The sequence below is a fragment of the Xyrauchen texanus genome, chromosome 7, assembly GCF_025860055.1.
Source record: "Xyrauchen texanus isolate HMW12.3.18 chromosome 7, RBS_HiC_50CHRs, whole genome shotgun sequence".
In the NCBI taxonomy this organism is placed as follows: Eukaryota; Metazoa; Chordata; class Actinopteri; order Cypriniformes; family Catostomidae; genus Xyrauchen; species Xyrauchen texanus.
Genome location: NC_068282.1, coordinates 37,840,358 through 37,865,469, shown reverse-complemented (window position 1 = coordinate 37,865,469; position 25,112 = coordinate 37,840,358). Strand labels below are relative to the sequence as shown.

The 25,112-nt window shown below is 40.2% G+C and overlaps 1 protein-coding gene across 2 annotated transcripts; it reads left to right on the top strand.

Annotated features, from left to right (window-relative positions):
- The first annotated feature begins 36 nt into the window (after positions 1-36).
- On the top strand, positions 37-23,805 carry LOC127647058 (receptor-type tyrosine-protein phosphatase-like N). Of its 2 annotated transcripts, XM_052131130.1 has the most exons (23): positions 37-343; positions 3,624-3,674; positions 5,350-5,460; positions 5,745-5,847; positions 5,940-6,066; positions 6,265-6,601; positions 6,740-6,877; positions 7,105-7,139; positions 8,811-9,100; positions 9,284-9,370; positions 9,928-10,007; positions 16,624-16,688; positions 18,269-18,475; positions 18,591-18,839; positions 19,139-19,286; positions 19,481-19,554; positions 19,982-20,059; positions 20,287-20,406; positions 20,538-20,704; positions 21,439-21,492; positions 22,243-22,307; positions 22,387-22,460; positions 22,673-23,805. In XM_052131130.1, exons 1-23 carry the CDS (start codon positions 37-39, stop codon positions 22,742-22,744), a joined length of 3,039 nt encoding a protein of 1,012 aa, XP_051987090.1. In that variant the 3' UTR covers positions 22,745-23,805. The 2 variants fall into 2 exon arrangements, with proteins under 2 accessions (XP_051987090.1, XP_051987091.1); XM_052131131.1 differs by lacking the exon at positions 9,284-9,370.
- The last annotated feature ends 1,307 nt before the right edge of the window (positions 23,806-25,112 follow it).

Genomic DNA, 25,112 nt, shown 5'->3' with positions numbered 1-25,112 from the left:
AAGCAATTTGTGTATGCCCTTAAAATAAATGCATTAATGTATGTTATTGTCGTGCCCACGTTCCGGGTTTTCTGTCTGTCCGGTCCTCTCATCCCCTCCCGTCAGGAGCGCGCTGGTGTTCCTTCTCGCAAACACTCATCTTTTTGCGCACTCTTTCCCAAGTCTCGTGCTTCTGGAGTTTGGCACACGCACAACATCACATTGATCGCTGGGTCATCTAAATATGTCGGTGTAAACCGGGCTGGAGGAGAAAGAAGCCAAGGGACGATGAAATCCGTGCGCCTGTGGATCCTTATCTGTTCGGCGACTGCGTGTTGTCCACTTGGCACCGCTGATAGATATGGTACGTCAAGAACATGAATGAGCTACAGAATAATCTAAGATGACTGAATGATGCACGACTCTGCTGTAGACATATTAGTAATACGTTTGAATGAATACATGTGCTTTTCCTAATGTAAACAGTATCTTTTTTTTCAGTGCTTACAATGTGATGTACATAGAAGATGCACTAGTACTTGCTAAAAACAATGTTGTCTATTTCCCGCTTACAGACAACAAAAAGTATGAAACTTGACGTTGTCAGAAATCTCATGCATTCGTAATTTAATTCACTTTATTGTTTATATATATATATATATATAATTTTTTTTTTTTTCATTACAGGCAACGAAAGACATGCATGCTTGCTGTAAATGTCGATGAGATAACGCTTGTGTCGAGTTGAATAAATGGCAGCGCTCGCAACTTGGAAACAACATAATAACGCGACATACCAGCTGTCAGCCTATATCGATTTGTTAACGATTGTTAGTGATTTAGAACTCGGCCGACGCGACCTGTGTTTGCGAGTTAAGAGTTCACACTATTTTTTATTTAGGTAATGTTGGTTAATTATTTTAGTTATGTCGCGGACGCGGTCAATTTTAATGTTCTGTATTTTTTAAGACTATAAAAATGCAATCCCATTGAAAGCAAGTGTAGGTCAGTCTGTAATTGCGCACACTATTGTGACAATTTTGGCATAATTGCTTTATATTGATAGGGTGTAGACTTGTGTGTTTGCCATTTACGGAGGTTGTTCTGTATGTTCACATATGCACTGCATCTGTATTCGCTGCTCTTCTGCAGTCTGACTCATCACTGACGCCCAATCCCACGTCATTCTTATAACAGCCGTCACTGTAGGCGCAAACGTCACTCAGAAGTATACAAAAATCTATGAGAATGTAAATATGTAAATTGTAAAAATTGACACAGAAGTCCGCACAAGGGTTAATCTCTTCTCTTCATTCCAACCTCTTACACCTTTCCTCACAAACAGAAATCCTTCAGATTTATTTTGAAAGAGGCTACTTCCATTTCTAAGTAGGGACTCCCACTCCTGAAAACAACTTTCACACTACGATTCAGTTATGCATGACGACTGTGTCTTCCCTGCTCTCAAGTGTGTGCGAGAGAACACAAGATTTGAGGATGAATCGGGATGTTGGCAGAGTGCCCGGTTTTCTCCTACGTTTTCAAACATGAAACATGAAAGTGGACTTGTCCAAGTGACAGACTTTGTAGTTTGTTTATTGATTCATTTATTTGTATGCCCAATATTGTGAAGGACAGTTTATATAGTTAAGGATAGAATGAGATACCAAATTATGTTAGAGGCACTGTTGCTCGTTTTATGTCTCAGCATTCTGGCAAATGTTGATTAATACGATAATGGTGTCTGGACATCATTCCAAACCATTACTTGTCTGTTGCCATGGTGATAATTGATTGGCAGTGTGTGATAAGCAATTGGTTTTAGTGCACCAGCTTATGGCACTGCGGTTGTCAGAGATGTGAATACTGGTCCTCTGAAACTAACTTTTTGGAACAAATGTAACCCATATCTTTATTTGTGGAAAGGTGTACAGGTGAAACTCGAAAAATTAGAATATCGTGCAAAAGTTCATTAATTTCAGTAATTCAACTTAAAAGGTGAAACTAATATATTATATAGACTCATTACAAGCAAAGTAAGATATTTCAAGCCTTTATTTGATATAATTTTGATGATTATGGCTTACAGCTTATGAAAACCCCAAATTCAGAATCTCAGAAAATTAGAATATTGTGAAAAGGTTCAGTATTGTAGGCTCAGAGTGTCACACTCTAATCAGCTAAACGCCTGCAAAGGGTTCCTGAGCCTTTAAATGGTCTCTCAGTCTGGTTCAGTTGAATTCACAATCATGGGGAAGACTGCTGACCTGACAGTTGTGCAGAAAACCATCATTGACACCCTCCACAAGGAGGGAAAGCCTCAAAAGGTAATTGCAAAATAAGTTGGATGTTCTCAAAGTGCTGTATCAAAGTACATTAATAGAAAGTTAAGTGGAAGGGAAAAGTGTGGAAGAAAAAGGTGCACAAGCAGCAGGGATGACCGTAGCCTGGAGAGGATTGTCCGGAAAAGGCCATTCAAATGTGTGGGGGAGCTTCACAAGGAGTGGACTGAGGCTGGAGTTACTGCATCAAGAGCCACCACACACAGACGGGTCCTGGACATGGGCTTAAAATGTCAAACGTCTTACCTGGGCTAAAGAAAAAAAGAACTGGTCTGTTGCTCAGTGGTCCAAAGTCCTCTTTTCTGATGAGAGCAAATTTTGCATCTCATTTGGAAACCAAGGTCCCAGAGTCTGGAGGAAGAATGGAGAGGCACACAATCCAAGATGCTTGAAGTCCAGTGTGAAGTTTCCACAGTCTGTGTTGGTTTGGGGAGCCATGTCATCGGCTGGTGTTGGTCCACTGTGCTTTATTAAGTCCAGAGTCAACGCAGCCGTCTACCGGACATTTTAGAGCACTTCATGCTTCCTTCAGCAGACAAGCTTTATGGAGATGCTGACTTCATTTTCCAGCAGGACTTGGCACCTGCCCACACTGCCAAAAGTACCAAAACCTGGTTCAATGACCATGGTATTACTGTGCTTGATTGGCCAGCAAACTCACCTGACCTGAACCCCATAGAGAATCTATGGGGCATTGCTAAGAGAAAGATGAGAGACATGAGACCAAACAATGCAGAAGAGCTGAAGGCCGCTATTGAAGCATCTTGGTCTTCCATAACACCTCAGCAGTGCCACAGGCTGATAGCATCCATGCCACGCCGCATTGAGGCAGTAATTAATGCAAAAGGGGCCCAAACCAAGTACTGAGTACATATGCATGATTATACTTTTCAGAGGGCCGACATTTCTGTATTTAAAATCCTTTTTTTTTATTGATTTCATGTAATATTCTAATTTTCTGAGATTCTGAATTTGGGGTTTTCATAAGCTGTAAGCCATAATCATCAAAATTATATCAAATAAAGGCTTGAAATATCTTACTTTGCTTGTAATGAGTCTATATAATATTTTAGTTTCACCTTTTAAGTTGAATTACTGAAATTAATGAACTTTTGCACGATATTCTAATTTTTCGAGTTTCACCTGTAAGCATCTGGAACATACATACTTTTATGGTAGATTATGTGGGTGTATTTTGACAAAATGGTAGAAAGTAATTACCCCAAACCATTTCCCACACTTTCTAAGTCACTACAACACTGATCATACTCTGTTCTTTTTCTTCATCTCCACACTGATAAGGTTGTCTGTTTGATGAAGGCCTATGCTCCAGTGACCAGATTTGCTGGGATGGTGAGTGCTACAATACTTTACAGTAGTGCATATTCTATATTCTACACATTTGTTTCCAAGTTTTTGGCCCTTGTGCAAGAAAAAGTTGAAGAAAAAGAAGCGCAAAATAATGATTAGACCTGCCATATTACCTGACGTCCAATGTGTCCATTCCTGGAACAGTTGTGTAATTATGGTACTAGGTAATATCACCAGCACCATACGTTCTCGTGCTTATTGAGTTACATGAAGCAGTCTTACCCTCTTGGTTGTGTTTGTGCATTGGCTTCATTGTCATTGTCAAGCTTTCAAATGTACAAAAGAAAACAAAAACACTGTACATGCAGATTTTATTTATAGTATATGTTTGATCACTGTTTATTGTGTAGTCAATTTTTTAAATATATTCTGTAGGAATTTAAGAAATATAAAGACGTTTCAGTTGTGATGTTTTGTGCACGTGTGTGTGTCTGTGCGTGCACGCACCATTGACTGGCACAGTGAATACTTTCACCATAACCTGGTCTTACCCAATCAGTGCTCTTCAACCATTTCCATGGCAAGTGTGACATCATACAACTTCACCCTCACCATAGTGTCTGTTAATGTGCAATAGAAGTAGAAAGAGCAAGAGTGGGAAACACAATAAGGTAAAGAGGTCATTAGAGAGTGAGAGAGTGAGAGATATGTATAAAAATGATGGTGGCCATTTTATTTAAAAAACGTTTAAACATTAATTTCCACCACATACATCTATTAAACACAGTAGAGAATGGAATGAGACTGGAAATGACACTTGTGGAATTTCCATGACTTTCAGAAAAATGTCTGTGATGCATGTACATACACTGTTGGACATTGTTAGTAGACAAATTATAGTAGTAGACAACCTACCTTAAAGGTATAGTTCATCCAAAAATAAACATTCTCTCATTTACTCATCCTCATGCCATTCCAGATGTGTATGACTTTCTGTCTTCTGCTGAACAAAAACAAAGATTTTCAGAAGAATACATCACAATGCAAGTGAATTGTGAACAAAATTGTAAAGCTCCAAAAGCATATAAAGGCAGTGTAGTAAGCAAGTAATCCATAAGATTCCAGTGGATAAATCCATATATTCAGAAACAATATAAGAAGTGTGGGTGAGAAACAGTTCAAAATTTGTCCTTTTTACTATCAATCTCCACTTTTACTTTCACTTTCACATTCTACTTTTGTTTTTGGCAATTCGTATTCTTTGTGCATATTGCCATCTATTGGGCAGGGAGGAGAATGTAAAGTAAAATGGACTTAAATATTGATCTGTTTCTCTCACGCACACCTATCATATTGCTTCTGAAGATATAGATTTAACTACTAGAGTCTTATGGATTACTTTTTCGCTGCCTTTATATGCTTTTTGGAGCTTAAAAATGTTGGTACCCATTCAGTTGCATTGTGAGAATCTACAGAGATATTCTAAAAATCTCTATTTGTGTTTAGCAGAAGAAAAAAAGTAATTCACATCTGGGATGGAATGAGGGTAAGTAAATGATGAGAGAATTAAAATTTTTGGGTGAACGATACCTTTAAATAGAAAGTTGAACAACATCTTGAAATGTTCTTCAGATGGTCTGTTTGATGTAACCAACCTTGTCTACTGTCTATATTTCTACAAGAGATATACTATAAGGTGTGTATATGTGTATTCCAGATGAGCTGTTTGGTCAGTGTCTTACACAGAGGCAGGAAAGGTTTCGCTACAGGGTGACTGCAGTTCTACTGGACAGACTGCAGTCATTATTGCAAATGCTTATGAGGAAAGGTGAGTTTAACACGCAACTTCTAAAAATGTCTTTTTAAGAGTTGCCTTGCACTTTTTGTGTTTGTTAAAGTGATTGGTTGCCATAGAAACAACACAATATATACACAATGGGAAAAGTGAGGATTCATGCACAAGCATGTGCCTAAAAATGTTCCATATGTTACCACAGTAACCAAGGCCAATTTAGTAATAACGCAAGTGTGTGCATACATAAACGTCCCTGCTTACAAGCAGTTTTATGCTTGCTCTATGCTAATGTGAGTTTTTCACTAATTATTCTGCAGGGTTAACTTGGCAGGATGATGTCACCCAATCAGTGATCAAGAAAGAACTTAACAAAGTTCCAAAGATCCCTTTGACTTCTGGGATTAATAACGACCCCTCAGAGTAAATTTCATTTTTGTCATATGTTCAGGTTCTCTTTATTGTGTCTTACCTCTCACTGCATTGACTTCTCTCTATATCTTTCCATAATTAAGGTCTCAGAATGGCCCTACAAGCCAGCTCAACCCCAAACGGGTGCAGCCCTATCTGGACTACATGATTGTTGACTCCCCTCAGTCATCCATGCATATGCAAAGTCTGGATCCTTATACTTATCAACGAGTGAGAATCAACAAAAACACCAACAGCTTTTGTGTGGTGACCCTCAAGGATGGTCATTGCATTAGATAACTTAAACCCTATCCCTACCCCTAAAATTAAGGTTGTTGATCCAGGAACATGAGCTAATTGGCAAAGTACTTGACAAATATGTTCTGACTACTGACATTAATTCTAACTTTGTGTAATTCCGCCTCACAGTATGGCTATCAAGATGAAGAGGAGCGCTCTCTGAACCTGGTGGAGGGGGGCAGGAACCCACTGCCCTCCTCTTCCTTTAGGGGCAATTCACCATTTCCTTCTACACTGGATAAAGATGATCAGCTTCTGCAGGATCTGATGACTCTCCTCCTTTCCTCACCCACACAGCCCACTTCACACCATCGGGTGGCAGCACCTCACTCGGCCTCATCCTTTTTCCAGGACTTCCCACTTGAATTAAAAGAGTATAACAATGACTTCTTATCCCAGGATGAAGAGCTAAACAGCCAGCAAAAGAAAGGGTCCCAGAATTCTGGAGCATTTGCTGGGCACCGTGGTAAGTTAGTATTTGTGTTGTATCAGTGTTTTATCCTTTTAAAAATGTGTTTCTGCAAAGTTAATTGAACAGATAAGACTACCTTCAGACCTCAAAATACATTGGCAATGACCCTTGACCTCTGTTCTCTGAACCTAGGGCCCGCTCAACAGAGCATAAATGAGCTGCTTCTGCAGCATGGGTTTGATCTTAAACATCTGACCCCTGAGAAGATGGAGCGTCTCTTCTATGTCCTTCAGCTCCTGCAAAATGAACCCCCGAACACTCCAAGAAAATGTGAGCACCCAGAGATTTACTGGAACTTTTATAGAATATCAACTGAGAACATAAGAAATTAATATAAAATGTATTGCACACAAGCATATCGACCAAAAATGAGGAGTTGATGGTAGTAATACTGGGTACTGATACTTTTGCCATTCTCCTTGCAAATAGTTTATCAAATCAAGCTCCAAATAAGTGGCCCTCCAAAAATTCATAACTTCTTGTTTTCGTTACTTCAGCTGAAACAATGGATTCCTCTGTGCCTCAAAAAATGGTAAGTACTAAAACTGTTTATGCTGACATGTGATTTATTAAAGTTGCAATGTTGGGTTGGTCTCAGTAGTAAGTGAAGTCATTTTTATTTGTATAGCGTTTTTTACAACACACATAATTTAAAAAGCAGCTCCATATGTTACCAAAGAAAATGATGATTTAACAGAAAAAGAAACATTAATATGCGTAATGTCTTAGAGACATAATTATGTGGTTTGATAAAAACTATTTGATTGTAAAATTGTAAAATTGAAACTAGAGCCATATTTGAAACTGAATCGGAAAAGAATAAACAACCCCACAATATTATAAAACTACATGGTTTACAGGGTTTACACATTACACACATTTCATCCAAATATATTAAACTGTTCATCTAAAGCACAACTGTTAACACTTAGCACCATAAATAATCAAACAGTCATGACATGTGAAATATTCATTGATGAAACTGTTTACCTACTTTTGTGATTGGGTCAAAGTGTTTTTTACTGACCCATCCTTTAATGACAGTTCCTTTGCAAAGCTTGAATCGTATTACAACTGGTTCACAAGCAATCCATGCTGATATGAGCCGAAAAAACATACAATCCACACTGATGGGAGTTGAAAAAAATGCACATTCATAGGCCAAAGCACAATGAAGACACACAAATCCTCTTGAACTGATGCCGGGAACGCATTAAAACAGTCAAAGACTTTTAGTTTACATACACCAACAATTAAAAATAGCAAAGATGTGTGCAAGAATGTGTCCATGGCGTATTTGTTCTCAAAACAAGAAGAAGCAGCAGTTTAATGAAGCCGAATGGGTTCTCCTCTTCAGAGTTGTAACTTGACACCATGTCTTTTAAAAAACGGCCCAAGGTATGTATAAAGCGGTCAAAGTTGTTCTGTGTAGTGCATGTTTAAATACAAAAATAATTCAAAATGGTCCAGATGTGTCCCCTGTGGTGTTCAGGAATAGTTAGGCTACACTAGGCCTGTTTGTTCTGCTCTCTCTTAGTTTATAAACTGAAGCACAAGTGGGCAGGGCCAAGGGTAAGATGATGTAATGTAGGTGTTGATGTTTCTTCGCTGTAGAGGTGGTCATGAATTAATGTATCCCTAGTGACGTAGGGTAGTCACAGAAGTAGTGAACGAGGCGTTTTTAACACTTGGTTTCAATAAATGCTTTTATTGCACTGGGGATTAGGTTTTGAGTTTTTACATTTACAGTATGTTTTTATAGTAGAAAGACCTCTTATATGTCTAAATATCAAGGAAAATGTTATTCCTCATGACATGACTCCTTTAAACAAAAATATTTTAAGTAGTAATGTTATATATTACCTGCAGGTGACCGCTGCACATGTTAAGGATGTTATCCTCCTGTCCAACTCATAATACACAGAAAATGAAATGTTAACATAACAAACATCATGATTACGTGTGATTTAAGCTTTGTGTTCTAGATCTTTATTGTACCTGAATTAGTATGTGTGGAGTATTTTGGTGCTTCAGGACTACTGCAACATGGTATTCTTGCCTCCCTTTTACATTAACAATCATGGTTGGCTAGGAAATAAACAGTGACAGTGGCTCAGTAGCACCCCCCAAAGGCATGATACAAAGCATGAGACGGAGAAAGCATGGATGGTATGACAGGTTGTGTGTGCTTTCTCTATGTTAGATGAAGATTACAGAAGAGGAGATGACCCGTGTGGTGGAGAAGGCTTTTGCCCCAGACAAAAATTCCTCCTTCCCTCCTCCACTCAACTCTGGGGCCAAAGCCTCCTCAAAGAGTTCCAGCTCTGAAGGACCCTCCCCAGATAACTCTGTCATTGTGGGTGCCAGTGTACTGGGGTCTGCAGCTCTCAAACAAGAGGTGGGAAGGCTTGAAAAGGGAGCCCTGAGTAGGCAAGGAGGAAAGAATGAAACCAAGTCAAAGGAGGAGTTTGGATACATTGTCACCAATCAGAGGTACAACCGACAAAAAAGCTGAGTGTTGTCTGTACGTCAACGAAGGACCTGGGATCATGTGTCAAACTGGCTATTCAGTGGAGAGTCTGTCCATGTTTGTGTTGTTTTGTGAGTTCTGTGTTGTCTGTGTTAGTTTGTGCTTGTAAATTGTGTGTCTGTATGAATGTGTGCGTCAATCTACAGTCCTCTTAGTTTGTCCGATGGGGTTCGTCTACTGAAGACACTTGCTGAGAGGATCCATCTCACCACAGGCTCTTTCATCAATATCAGGTAGGCCTAGGTTCAGTGCAGGGAGTCCCTGAGAAACAGATGAGGAGAGTCCCAGATTTTGCTTAGTTGGCAGGCCTCAATCAGATCTTGAAATTACACTAACCCTAAGCTTTTTTTTATTATTATTTGAAAAGATTGTAGCAGCATTTTCTAACACAGGATTTGGAGATTATGGAAATTCAAAGGCAAGCTGTTTAACTTTAGTTAAACTGTACTTTACCCATTAAATATAATCATGTAATCAATATAAGCAGACTTGATTGCTGTTTGTTGCTTTGGTTAACAAGCAAATGTTAATCTCACTAACCCTTTGACTAAATTAAACTGTGGTGAGCTGGAACCTTGATCCATTGTCCCTAGAGGACAGAGGGGAGTGGCTAAGTGGGAATGAGTGAAAGAAGGAGAAGTGAATGTAATGAAATTACTTAGAAGTGGAGTTACCCCACTAATTGTCCACAAATACCTTCCCTCATCTCTTGGATCCCTATACTGTATCTAACACACACACACGCACACAATCAGGATGCTTGTATGTAATTAAAACCTCTGCTCTACAGTGTGATTGGTCCAGCAGTCACTTTCCGTGTCCTCCCGAACAGCCAGAATTTATCAGCGAATGAGTTGTCCGAAAAGACAGGTAAAGAATATTTCTTTGTTTTCAAGATTTATAGCTTGTTGGTCACAGAGAAGTGTTTCTGAGAGACAAAAGGATGGTCCAAAAGTAATGCAACTTAATGTCCTGGTCATATTTCACCCCAAATCAATACAAAAATATTTAAATGAAACCTACATTTTGACCTTAAACTCTATGGATTTAAACTCTATGGACCCACTGGGGGTGCTATATCGCAAACTAACTTTACAATTAAATTTTTAAAGTCCACGAAACATAAGTCAGCCATATATGGTGTCATTTGAAAGCTTAGAATCTGACCTTTTCATGGAATACATAGAAAACATCAATCTCAAAGAAGTGCCACCTAGGGGTAATGTGGAAGAAATATTAAAGTGAATATAAACGTCTTTCACAAAGCATTTAAATGGACAAGTCATATATCAAAGGAAAGCTATATTGTTGCACTAATATCACAGTTTGAAAGGTTTTCAAAAGAATCAAAAAGTGAAAAATTATTTCTGTTAGACATCAAATACAAACATCTCCTTTATGTGCCAATCAATGCAGCTGTAAGCCCCAAATAGCCAAAAACTTTACATCTCCTCTTACCTCAGGCAGTTTTATACAAAATTATAATTTTTTATTGAACAGAACCATAATTACACTGGCAGCCAAAAGTTTGGAATAATGTACAGATTTCACTGTTTCGGAAGGAAATTGGTACTTTAATTCACCAAAGTGGCATTCAACTGATCACAAAGTATAGTCAGTACATTACTGCTGTAAAAAACAGCACCATCAAAGTCATTTTTTATCAAATCTAGACAAAACCCATTTCCAGCATTCATTACTCCAACACCTTATCCTTGAATAATAATGCTAAATTGCTAATTTGGTACCACTTGCAATTATATCATACACAGTTGAAAGCTATTTGGTTCATTAAATGAAGCTTAACATTGTCTTTGTGTTTGTTTTTGAGTGGCCACAGTATGCAATGGACTAGCATGTCTTAAGGTCAATATTAGGTCAAAAACGGCAAAAAGAAGAAAAAAAAAGAAACAGCCTTCTCTAGAAACTCGTCATTCAATCCTTGTTTTAAGGAATGAAGGCTATACAATGCATGAAACTGACAAAAAACTGAAGATTTCATACAAAGGTGTACACTACCGTCTTCAAAGACAAAGGACAGAGATGCTGAAGGCCAGATGTAAAGAAACAAAAAACACAGACATTGGACAACAGATAATTGGAAAAGAGTGTTATGGATCTTAAATCAATTGAGATTTTGTGGGATCAGCTAGACCGTGAGGTGCATGTTCCCGACAAGACAGCCACACCTATGGCAAGTGCTACAGGAAGTGTGGGGTGAAATGTCACCTGAGTATCTGGATAAACTGACAGCTAGAATGCCAAGGATCTGCAAAGCTATCATTGCTGCACGTGGAGGATTTTTGATGAGAACTCTTTGAAGTAGTTTAAGAAGTCCTGAACAATAGTACTTTTACATGTTGTTATTATAATGACCTGACTATACATTGTGATCAGTTGAATGCCACTTTGGTGAATAAATGTACCGATTTCTTTCCATAAGAGTAAAATATGTACATTATTCCAAAGTTTTGACCGCCAGTGTACAGTACACAACAAGATGTTTTTTTTTATTTATTATTTGATCATCTTAAGATTGTAAACATATCCAAGTTTATTTTATGAATAATTGATTGTTTTTTGTTATTTGGGGGTTCTAAAAAAATGATATATATATAGCCCAAAAATGCACCAGAGTTTAAGGGGTTAACGTTTTTAGGGACATTAATGTGACATTACTTTCAGGAATTTTAAGCACATTTATCCCACCAATACTCATTACCTTTTCATGTCCAGATATTTTTTCTTTACTATTCCCAAATAATTTTATTACTGCAGAAATGAGACCTGTCATGAAATTAATTTTACAAAGGAAAATATCTTAATGGCTGTAAAAAAAAATCTTCGTTTTCTATATGCAAAATATAATTTTTTATTTGTTTCTTTTGATTGTGGAGTAAATTAGGATGGGGACATTTTCTTGTGTGACAAATTTTCTGAAAATCACTAAAACATTTATGTTTTTAATTCATTTATAAATAAAAAAAATTATAAATACATTTTTATTTATTATTTATAAAACTGATAGTTATGACTTTAGTTTTGACATGTGATTAAAAACGCACACCTTTGACCACACATAGGTAGAATTAGGCCTATATATATATATATATATATATATAGAAAATAGGCACAAAGCCTGTATGGGGTATGCTTTTTTAGTGAATGCAATTATTTATTAAACATCTTTGTCATTTATCATATTGCTGTTTTGCCACTTTATTAAAGCGATGCAGTGTGATACAGTGATTTTACCACGTTTTAGGCTTTCCGTCGTGCTTAGTCCTCATCACTATTACGCAAGTTCCCTTACGACTCAGTCCACTTGACATTGCATTTATTAACGCATATGGGGAGTGCCTTTATACACGACCTATCAATAAACTGAAAACCTTAAACCTCTCTATAATAACACCAATTTTCTAATATTGGCTATGGTGTTTGAGCCCTGCCTGTTTTGGCGTGAAACTGACCGCTTTAAAAACAGCTGCACAGACACCATTTCCTCAGAATTTCTTCAAGACAGCGACTCTACCCTTCGCATCGATACACACGAGTCAGCGGATGGAATCTTCATGGCAGCGAGAAGACTATCCGCTCCCCTGCAGTGCTCCGGCAAACACACACACATATATATATATATATATATATATATAATCACAAATCGCCCTCGTTCTGAGGGATGATTCAGCCTCTTGCGCCCTCCCACCTGCCTCTTTTGTGATACCCGAGGGTTCACACGAGGAGGCACGGTGGGGCTGCGAGGTCGAGCAGGATGAATTTGAGGTGGATTCCGTCCCGGCACATGCCCCACGAGCCCCTCAATCTCCACAAAGCACATGTTTCCCTGTACACTATGTGCGAGGCGAGCTCCGGCTTCTGAAGAGTGTGTGGTCTTGTCTCGTTTGGCGGATCTGACGCTTGGGATGATGACGATGTCATGTCTCTCGCCGCATCAGGCAAATGGTCAGTGGATGATGCTGCCGCCTCTCCCCCCAGCGTGGGCGAGGAATGTGCACATGCCACTGACAGGGAGATACTCCGCATCCTTACAAGGGCTGTCGAAGAGCTTCACCCTAACTGGTCTCCCCCAGAGGAACCTGAACAGTCTCGCCTCGATGAATGATTCCAGCAGTCCGGATGCCGTCAAATGGCATCATCCCGCACAATTCTTTCCCGAACAAAAAAATGGTTTTACAGCTGTTATTTTTTTGTTCCAAGAAAGATGCCGGGCTTCGGCCAATCCTGGATCTGAGACATTTAAATCGTGCGCTTAGGCCATTAAAAGTGCCTGTTCAAATAATTACTCAGAAATGGATCTTGTCGCATGTACGCCCACACGATTGGTTTCGTTGATAGATCTGAAGGATGCGTACTTTCATATCCAAATTGTACGACATCACAGGATGTTTCTGAGATTTGCATTCGAGGGAACAGCATATCAATTCAAAGTCCTGCCCTTCGGACTGTCTCTGCCTCCTTGCTCATTCACAAGGTGCACTGGGTTTTGTGGCAGCAGCATCCGTCATTCCATTAGGTCTCTTACACATGAGACCTCTTTAGTGCTGGCTGAAGTGCCGTGTGCCACGACGTGCTTTGCGCCAAGGACGCATGCGCATCACTATATCCCGCCGCTGTATAGCTGCTTTAGCACCACGGACAGCTCCTGCATTTTACCAGCGAGGTGTCGCGCTGGGGCAAGTGTCACGCAGTGCCTAAAGCCATCGGCTGTATTTCTAGTCTTAAAGGATTTTCAGTCAGAAATATTTAACTGTCATGTCCTGGTTCGCTCAGACAACATGACAGTTGTGGCATATGTAAACCACCAAGGCGGAATTACGGAGACTTCACCCTCAAACTGTATTGAGGATTTGGGAAATATCTGGCAAAGCAGAAATCGATCTATTTGCATCAGTGGTGAATACCCACTGTCCCCTCTGGTACTCGAAGTCCCAAGTTGTCAGGCAGAAAGTGGTGACCACGGATGCTTCCAACACAGGTTTGGGGGCGGTGTGCAATGGACACCCAACTTTTGGCACCTGGACAGGTGCAAGGAGTGCGTGGCACATCAACCGCTTCGAGTTATCGGCTGTAATTCTAGCCGTAAAGGCTTTCAGTCAGAAATAGTGAGCTGTCATGTCCTAGTTTGCTCAGTCAACATGACAGTTGTGGCTTATATAACAGGCAAGGTGGAATTCATTCATCACCACTATCAAGAATGACACGTCACCTATGGAGCGAGCATCATCTCTCTCTGAGATTGGCATATATCCCAGACCGCCTGAATTATGGCGCGGGCCTACTGTCACACTAAGGTGTGATATCAGGAGAATCGAGACTTCCCCTCTGTTATTCTAAGCCCAAACCCCGCTGAGAAGGGATGCAATGGCACACAAATGGCCGGCAAAATGCAAATATGCATTTCCTCCGGTATGCCTGATCCACTCTGTCATATGCAAAGTCCGAGAGGACAAGGAAAATGCACCGAAATGGCCAACAAGCCATGGTTTCCAGAAATGATGGAGATGCTGTACAGCTCACCGTGGGAAATACCACTGAGGAGGGATCTCCTCTCTCAGGCGCAAGGCACAATCTGGCATCCCCAGACCCAGCTGTGGAGCCTGCATGTGTGGCCCCTGAAAGGAGCGCACTACACATGCCAGATCGTTCAGTCATGCCATTTTACAAGCCAGAGCACTAAAATGGAAGGTGTTCACTGATTGGTGTCTCTCACACAGCCAGGACCCAGTAAACTGCCCAATACATGAAATTCTAGTATTTTTTCAAGAGCGATTAGACGCAGGACTCACCCCGTCAAAGCTCAAAGTGTATGTGGCAACTATATCTGCGTATCACGCACATGAAACCGGCGTCTCTATAGGCAAGCATGATTTAATCATAAAGTTCCTTAACGGAAAAAGACAATTAAACCCACATCGGCGGTTACAGTCCCAACTTGGGACTTAACTTTAGTCCTAAAATTTCTTGCAAGGCCCCCCTCCGAGCCTTTTGACTGTTGATTTACACAGGCTCTGCATTAAGACCACACTACTGCTCTAGCCTCAGTAAAACTGGTAGGTGACATGCATGCATTATGAGTTGACAATTTATGTTGAGTTTGGCCCCGGTCTTTCAAGAGCCACTGTCAAACCAGGAAAGCTATGTACACAAGGTCCTGACTACACCCTTCAAAGCGCAGGTGGTTCACCTTCAGACCTTCTTCCTTCCTCATTTAATTCAGATGAGGAACAATCGTTGCATTTGTTATGCCCTGTGCAGGCGCTACACACATATGTTGAGCACACCCGCCAGTTCAGACTGTCTGATCAGCTCTTTATATGCTATGGAGTACGCTCAAAAGGAATATCCGTCTCCAAGCAAATACTTCTCACTGGATTGTCAATGCAATTACCTTGGCTTATGAGTCACAGGGTCAGACTTGCCTAATTGGTGTTAAAGCACACTCAACTAGAGGCATGACCTCCTCATGGGCATGGACAAATGGTGTATCCTTACAAGACATATGTTTTGCAGCAGGATGGTCCTCTCAAAACACATTCACAAGGTTTTACAACCTAGACATAACGTCTCTTTCTTCACAAGTCCTCTCTGTTTAGAGTACTTGCTATTCATTGGATGTATATCTATATATATACTTCTGCCCTCTCCTTTAAGGATGGGTTCCCCATCATTTACACAACCGATGCATTCAGGCTGTTATAATTCCATAAATTCACAAGCACTTTATTATTATTAACTCCCTTCCCTACTGGGTTCATAGGGAGTTAATTCATACAATATGACTATAGTTCATATATTCGTTATGAGTGCTCTCCTACTGGCCATCACGAGGTTCACTCACTGCGGCATGCTCATGTCGGTCGCCATCCCATAAGACTGCGCCACCATGTTTCCTCTTTGGGAAGATATGTCTTGTGGTGCGGCATGTTGGTATTCTGTTCCCCATATGCATTAATGAACGTAATGTCAATTGGACAGAGTCATAAGGGAATTTCTCGGTTACATATGTAACCTCGGTTCCCTGAGACGAAGGGAACGAGACATTACGAACGCTAGCTGCACTACAAGACTCAAGAGATCTTGAGGCATGAGCAATGTGCTCCTTGTTCTCAGTCAGAAATTCTGAGGAAATAGTGTCTGTGCACCTGTTTTTATAGCGATCAGTTGCATGCCAAAACACCAAAGCCAATATTAGAATATTGGCGTTATTTTAGAGAGGTTTCAAATAGGTCATGAAGGCACTTCAAATAGGTTGTGTATGAAGGCACTCCCCATATGTCTCGTTCCCTTCATCTCAGGGAACCGAGGTTACGTACGTAACCTAGACGGTCTCTCCTGTCTTATTGCTTTATTGTGCAGTAGATCCAATACTGGCTCACAGTGGTCTACAGGGAATTTCAATATCTTGTATGTCTCAACTTAAAAATTCTGCTGTCTATTTTTTTTTTTTCTTTCTTACATGCAGTGGCTCAAAAGAACTTTCTAGAATCAGAGACTGGTCTAAAGGTGCTTCAGGCAGGTGTTGGGGAGGTAAGGATGTGTAGTTAACTAACTTTATTATTATGTCTTTACTATATGTGTGCACTGTTTAGTCCTTTCCCGTTCATTTCTGTCATTATCCATGCTTGAGGAGGGAATATCTCGAAAGACCCCTGACACCACCCCCGTCTCATTTGCGTTGTTGCTATGACAACGACATCATACGTGTCAAACTGTCAGGCGCGCGTTCACGAGCGCGCGGCCGATTGGCATCCCAAATGCTTTTCCCCTCAGAACGCAACATTCCCGCAAAAGATCAGGACGCATGTTTTGTCGCCGAGTTGTCTTCTCACTGTGCGTTTCCCGCGAAACTAAAGTTAACTGCCTTTACTACCACAGTTCGTAACAGCTGTTTCGCGTAATTCAAATTTCAAACCGGTGGATAAGAGCTCTGCGGTTATTGCATGCTCAGGTTTCTGCTCATCTTTGTCGGACCACCGGGCGGGAACGGTTACGAGACTTTAGTTTATTAATCTTTTTGGTGAGTTCTTTCTCATAATTGGCATTTTATTTAAAATATTAATAGAATAATATAAGTATTCTATTTGAATATAATATGTACTATAAATTTTATCTTCTGTGTGTGTTTTTTTTTTTTTTTTTTTTATCACACACTGTTGCTACTTTGTTCTACAGAATTGAGAAATATTTTACTCACTCTTTGAAGTCACTGGCTTTAGGTTCATGATCAGAATTGTAATACATGAGTTTATTAGACTTGGCCACAGAGGCGGGACAGTCTGCTTTTATAGAAGCTAAATAATAGCCTGCTGTTGTTTTATCTTCTTCTTTTAACTGCTCAGTGATTTGTTCCAATAAAGAACATGCATTGATAAATGACCAATCAGAATTATTTGCTCTCAGAATCTCTGCAAAAAAAAAGGTAAAGATGGTTGCTGTGGCGACAAGGTCAGTGCGCTGTGCACAGAGTGATGATGTAATGTCCTGGCTTCTGTGTGGTCTGCATCATTCCAGCAGACAAATCAAATTGGGGAATATGGTGTGATTTTTATCAGTGGGTCGAACTGTTGTGCATTATAGAATAAAGAACGGATAGTTGCTCTATTTCTCTTTCCATCTCATTGATTAAATCATTACATTTACTTTTGTATCTTTTGTCATTTTAATGACCATGGTGCTTACATCAAGCGTTCTGATGTTGCCATGGCAACTAGTGACCCCACTGAGATCATAGATCCAGACAGCAGGGTGGGACATGCAGTCCACCTCTAAACAACTCAATTCTGTCCTGTTTGAGTGTGTTTGTGCAAGCCTTTACCTCACTTTCTCCGCCATTTGATTTTATTTCAAAATGTTATAGCAATGCACAGTCCTGCATTGCTTCTCTTGAAAAAAAAAAATATATAAAAAATAAAGCTTTGTTTCTGTATGAGAGTAAAGAGGGGAGGAAGGGTTTCTCTCAGCAGTCTGATTCTTACAGGAAAAAAACTGCTGTTTCCTTTAAACAAATGTGATTAGGAGATATGGGAGGTATTTACCCAGCTATTGTGAACTTACAATAATTCTTTTTTGTTTCATTGATCTCTTTTTACCATCCATCATTCCAAAAGAACGATGGCCAAGCATTGCCAGTGGCAACACGTGTACATGGCAGTGGCAAATGGGTGTTCCTCATGTTTGTGGGTGTGGCTTGTGTGGGTGGACTCCTGGTGGGGGCGTTGTCCATTGCCTGTCTGCGAACCCATGCCCGCCAGTTGGCCTCAGGGAAACTGGGGCTGGGACCTGAAGCTGGAAACGTGAGGCATTATGAGTACCAGGTAAGAGGAAGTGATCGGAATGCTGCATCATATCTCAAATGTGTCAAGTGTATTAAATGTGAATTCTCACACCACTGCCTAGCTTATTCTCACATTATTTTTAAAATTTCTTCAGGATCTTTGTCGGCAGCACATGGCTGCTAAGTCCTCTCTGGGCAGGCAGGACTGTGGGGTCGGAGCTGCAGGTGGTGTATGTCCTGGAGGAGGAGGTGGTGGAGGAACTGATACGTCACGAATCAGCAGTGTGTCGTCTCAATTCAGTGATGCTCCCCAACCAAGCCCTAGTTCGCACAGCAGTACCCCCTCCTGGTGTGAGGAGCCAGCTCAGTCTAACATGGATATATCAACGGGGCACATGATACTGGTACTGGTACTAATGAAGTTCCTTTTGGTTTACGCAATGTATAATAATTGCAATAACCTCCAACCATTTTCCCCTAACAGACATATGTATCCAATGATTAATCAAAAACATTTTGGTTTCGGTTTTCTTTGTATTTTAATAGATTATTAGCACTCTCTAAATTTGCCATGTCTTTTTTAAGTATCACATGAAAGAGCAGTGTTTTTGAGAAAGACAACAGTAGTCTATACGGGTGATCACTCACTATGTCTCTCTCTCTGTCTCTCTCTCTCTCTCTCTCTCTCTTTCTCGAATTGTAGGCATATATGGAGGATCATCTGAAGAATAAAGACCGTTTGCTGAAAGAGTGGGAGGCTCTTTGCTCCTACCAGGCAGAACCCAGCACCATCTCAGCAGCTCAAAGTGAAAGTAATGTCAAAAAGAACCGCTGCTCTGATGCTGTGCCCTGTGAGTATGGCGCCATTGCTCCCCCACCCCATCCCCCTGGCTGTCTTTAAACTACTTAATTTTCTTTGTAAGTGTGACTTAAGAAATTGCTTTCCTTAACTGTTTTCTTTCTTCTCTTTTTCTTAACACCTAAACTATGCTAATTGACCTCTCCAGTTTTTTAGATGTGTAACTCTTAAGTTTTTTTTATGCAGATGATCATTCCCGAGTGAAGCTGAAGGCTGAGATTAGTCCCTCCAGGGCAGACTACATCAATGCCAGTACCATTGTAAGTCGAAATGCTATGTGCACCTGAAGGTGGTAAAACTGCCCATCCTAGACATGTGACAATTTTTTTAGAATATGAAGCATGACAGTTTGAAGCTTGCTTTGAAGCTTGAAATCCCTCCTCTGCTTGCATCCCTCACTGTTACCAAGGTGATAATCCATTTTATTCCTCATAGATGTGCAAGGCTACCACTGGTTCCGGAATCCCCTTCTCAGTGTTGCCATGGTTACATTGTATTGATCTCATTCAGGATGTGTAGGTCTGGATTCTCCCGCAGCTCTGTTGTAGTCGAGAGTGGGGGATCATCAATTAAGCCTTCATGCACTCGGATCCTATTTATGGCCTTTTGTCATGGTAATGGCCAGATTCAGGGTTAAGAAGGGCTAATGCACTGACCCCTGACCTTTTGTGCCTGTTGACCCTTTAGATTGAGCATGACCCCCGGATGCCAGCGTATATCGCCACCCAAGGGCCTCTCTCACACACCATTTCTGATTTCTGGCAGGTCAGTCTCTTTGTGTTAAAGGGAGTCCTCATTCACAATAAAAAATATATGTCACTTCATTTGTAAATTTTGCAAACAGTCAATACCGTTAACTGATCTACAATGAATGCAGGTATAGTAATGGGGATCTGTTTTGAAATTATTTGTCAAATCCCTTACAAATTTTATATGCAAATGTATAAATACTGCACAAATGGCATGTTTTGTAACCTGTGTTTGTTGTGCAGATGGTTTGGGAGAGTGGCTGTACGGTCATAGTGATGATGACAGCTCTGGTTGAAGATGGAGAAAAGCAGTGTGATCGCTACTGGCCTGATGAGGGCTCTTCTCTCTACCACATCTATGAGGTTTGTGTGAAAATGAAATATGTGAACCTTAAGAGATGTCTTCATTTCTGGTTTTTCTACTTGTTGAGTTTTCTGCTTTAATAGGGACTATGTTGTGTAAATGGACATTAACCTGAAGTTATCGCTCTCAGGTGAACCTGGTGTCTGAGCATATCTGGTGTAATGACTTCCTGGTGCGTAGTTTCTACCTGAAGAATGTCCAAACCCAGGAAACTCGTACCCTCACTCAGTTTCACTTCCTTAGCTGGCCTGCACAGGGAATACCCACCTCCACACGCCCTCTGCTGGACTTCCGCAGGTACTGCACAAAGGTTGCGCACATTCATGCTATGTGTATACTGTAAATATTAGTGTGTATTATTATTTACACACATCTGAATGTGAGTTTATATCAGTTCCACATCATGTTTGCTATTTGAACCATCTTTCACCTTTCTCCCAGCTTCCATTATGTGATATAATTCAAACATGGCTTCACTCTTGTTCTCTCTTCATTCGATCTGTCTGTTAACTTCTTATCCGCTCTCTGTATTTCTCTTTGTGAGCGATGGAGCGCAATAGCAAGGTATTGCACAGCTGTCTGTGTCATTTTTGTGGTTTGCAGCTAGTAGTCTGGTTCCAGTTGCATAGTCACAAAAATGAGCACAGACAGGTGTGGCTGCAGCAACGCTGATGAAACGCTCCATCGCCTAACTCTCTCTCCCCGTTCTCTCTGTCTGATTCTCTCCATCTTAATTATTATCATCTCTTTTGTTTCTATGTCTTTCAGTCTTCTCTGCTTGTTTCACTTGCATCACAGCTCAGTTTCCACCTACAAATATGACGAAATGCTGTTCGGTTATTGTGTTTATGTTGATTGTTTCTTACCACTATTAACTGTGAGGTGTCTATGGTAGAACTCTCCTCTGTTTGATCTTTCTGATTCTCTTTACTCCACTGTGAAGTGGTCCTGATGTTTTCCTCTGATCTCTCTGGGTTTCTACTCTACATTAGCCTAGAAATTACTCTCTGATCTCTTTCTCTGCCTCTTAGGAAAGTCAACAAGTGCTACCGTGGACGCTCCTGCCCCATCATTGTGCACTGCAGGTAGGTAAAAATACACTTTTAAGCACATTGTTCTATTTGGGGTGAATATAAGTTCTGTCCAGGAGAGTTAAAGGCAGAGTGTGTAATTTTTGTGCCTCTCGCTGCACCAAACGAAATTGCAAAAATAGGTTTTCCGAACACTCCACTCTTCTGCCAATGGTCAGACAACAATATAGTCCTACCTCAATGTTGCTGAGTCAGTGTTGATGTGTCAGGCTGGTTAGGATTCTCAAACAGAATAGATCAATGTTTTGATTCCACCACAGTGTTTACACTTCTGAGAAATCATCCTACGAATGTCTAAAGCCTTTGCCGTAGCGTGCTGCTACATATTACGCACAGTGCGCGTGATGCAAATTTTTTCTTCAGCACCATCTGCATATGCGCTTGGCATTAACCATAACATAAAGTAGTCTTGTGCACTTGTATCACATTTATCCGTATAGTAGAATTTGAAAAGCTAGAGTGCTCATCTGTGCATGAGGATCAACAGCACATTAAAATAAAATTAGTGCCCTCTGTGTTTTAAGCTGGTATAAGAGAAAGTATTGTAATGTCAAAAAATTACACACTTCACCTTTAAAAAAAAAATGCAATTGCTTTTAGAGGACATTTTGCCTACCAAACATTTAATTAGAAGGTGTGTTTTACTGTAAATATAATGCTTTATTTTTGAATATGAAGTGCTGTATTGATTTGAAGTTTGTTTGGAGAGCATTGCTTGATGATATCACCTTTCTGTTTGTGCAGTGATGGTACTGGACGGACTGGTACATATATACTGATTGACATGGTTCTGAACCGCATGGCCAAAGGTCGGCACATGTAAAAAGCAGAAATCACATAGTTACAGCATAATGAAAATGTTTGACAAACTTTTTGTTTTCGTCTCAGGAGTTAAGGAGATTGATATTGCTGCAACCCTGGAACACATTCGAGACCAGAGGCCAGGAATGGTGCGCACCAAGGTAATGAAGGACTGAACAGAAGTGTATTGCTCTGTAACACCACAGAGGCCCATTTCAGAAATGAAAGTATGATTGTACTCATAAATCACCGTAGTGTCTGCAGTCTCCTATTCTTCTCAGTTGCTGAAACAGCTCTATATCATTTTAATTGGTGTTGATGGTGTTATTAAAGAAAAATAGAAATGCTGACCGATGCTTGTCTCTCTATGCAGGAACAGTTTGAGTTTGCACTGACTGCTGTGGCCGAAGAGGTTAATGCTATTCTCAAAGCTCTGCCCCAGTGAGACGAATGACCATTACTGCCTGACCGATCAGAAACACGCATACATGCACACTCACTCACAGATTACTTAGCATCAACATGCATGTGTGCATACATGCCTTGTGTGACCACTGAAGTTAGTATTGTTGCCTTCCTTCACTTCTCTAGAAGTGTAGAGACACACTCAAATCCACATATCCAACCAGTGCTGCATAACCATGCCTTCCAACAGTATTTGACACTAACATCGAATCTCCTTTAAATTTAAACGTACATTCACACAACCTATATTCAGACTCTTCAGGATATGATTGTTCCATGCCTTCTTTCTTGGTTTTAAAAACCCCCATGAAATTAGCAGAAGGAAAGTCTGTTTATCTGTGCTTGCTTGCTCCCTCTCTCGGATGCGGTCCTCAGTTTCCCCTCATATTACCATGGTGATGATTTCTGAGATCTGTTTTGTACGCATAGTCAGTGTAATTTATGTTTTCTTCAAAACACTCTTGTCAACTCTGGTGGAGGTGGAAGAGAAGGAAAGCAGAGTCATGTCTCACATTCAACATATGTAGGCCATGGTCATGTGTAGGCTTGAATGGAATGTGCACGCGCATAATTCTGCTGAAACCTTCACAGATTTCCACAGAAATATCATGGCCATCATTCAAAGTTGCAACATCCCCTGCCATCTTCATTTATTCAATATTTTGACTAATTTAATAATGCTTTCAGCTACCAATAAGAGTGCAGTACTCCAAACACTCTCACACTTTTCTCAATGTTTAAACCTATTAAAACACAGAAACATTTCCATTTTGATGTGTTACACATGGAATACATTGAATTTCAAATTGTTTGTTGGGGAGAATGTGTGGAAGACAGACAATGACTTTGAATTCCCTCTCTATCTCGTCCTTTCTTCCTGGTCAAAATATCTTTCTCTACTTTGATTATTGTGGTCAATTTAATTGTTCTATTCTTCTGGAAAATAAAATATATATGTATTATTGAAAATGTTATTGAAATCTAAAAAAAATTTATTTTGTATTTTGTGATGACTAATAAAACTTGTTTGTGAAGTGATGCAACAGCATCACTGTGTATATGTGTCTTTATCTTTATTCAATGTTTAAATGTATTCTTCTGACATTTTCCATCTTATGTCCTCTAAAGAAAATAGTACAGTCAGGTCCATAAATATTGGGACATCGACACAATTCTAATATTTTTGGCTCTATACACCACCACAATGGATTTGAAATGAAACGAACAAGATGTGCTTTAACTGCAGACTTTCAGCTTTAATTTGAGGGTATTTACATCCAAATCAGGTGAACTGTGTAGGAATTACAACAGTTTGTATATGTGCCTCCCACTTTTTAAGGGACCAAAAGTAATGGGACAGATTAACAATCATAAATCAAACTTTCACTTTTTAATACTTGGTTGCAAATCCTTTGCATTCAATTACAGCCTGAAGTCTGGAACGCATAGACATCGCCAGACGCTGGGTTTCATCCCTGGTGATGCTCTGCCAGGCCTCTACTGCAACAGTCTTCAGTTCCTGCTTGTTCTTGGGGCATTTTCCCTTCAGTTTTGTCTTCAGCAAGTGAAATGCATGCTCAGTCGGATTCAGGTCAGGTGATTGACTTGGCCATTGCATAACATTCCACTTCTTTCCCTTAAAAAACTCTTTGGTTGCTTTAGCAGTATGCTTCGGTCATTGTCCATCTGTACTGTGAAGTGCCGTCCAATGAGTTCTGAAGCATTTGGCTGAATAGGAGCAGATAATATTGCCCGAAACTCTTCAGAATTCATCCTGCTGCTTTTGTCAGCAGTCACATCATCAATAAATACAAGAGAACCAGTTCCATTGGCAGCCATACATGCCCACGCCATGACACTACCACCACAATGCTTCACTGATGAGGTGGTATGCTTTGGATCATGAGCAGTTCCTTTCCTTCTCCATACTCTTCTCTTCCCATCACTCTGATACAAGTTGATCTTTGTCTCATCCGTCCATACGATGTTGTTCCAGAACTGTGAAGGCTTTTTTAGATGTTGTTTGGCAAACTCTAATCTGGCCTTCCTGTTTTTAGGCTCACCAATGGTTTACATCTTGTGGTGAACCCTCTGTATTCACTCTGGTGAAGTCTTCTCTTGATTGTTGACTTTGACACACATACACCTACCTCCTGGAGAGTGTTCTTGATCTGGCTGATCCAACTGTTGTGAAGGGTGTTTTCTTCACCTGGGAAAGAATTCTTTGGTCATCCACCACAGTTGTTTTCTGTGGTCTTTTGGTGTTGCTGAGCTCACCGGTGCGTTCTTTCTTTTTAAGAATGTTCCAAACAGTTGATTTGGCCTCACCTAATGTTTTTGCTATCTCT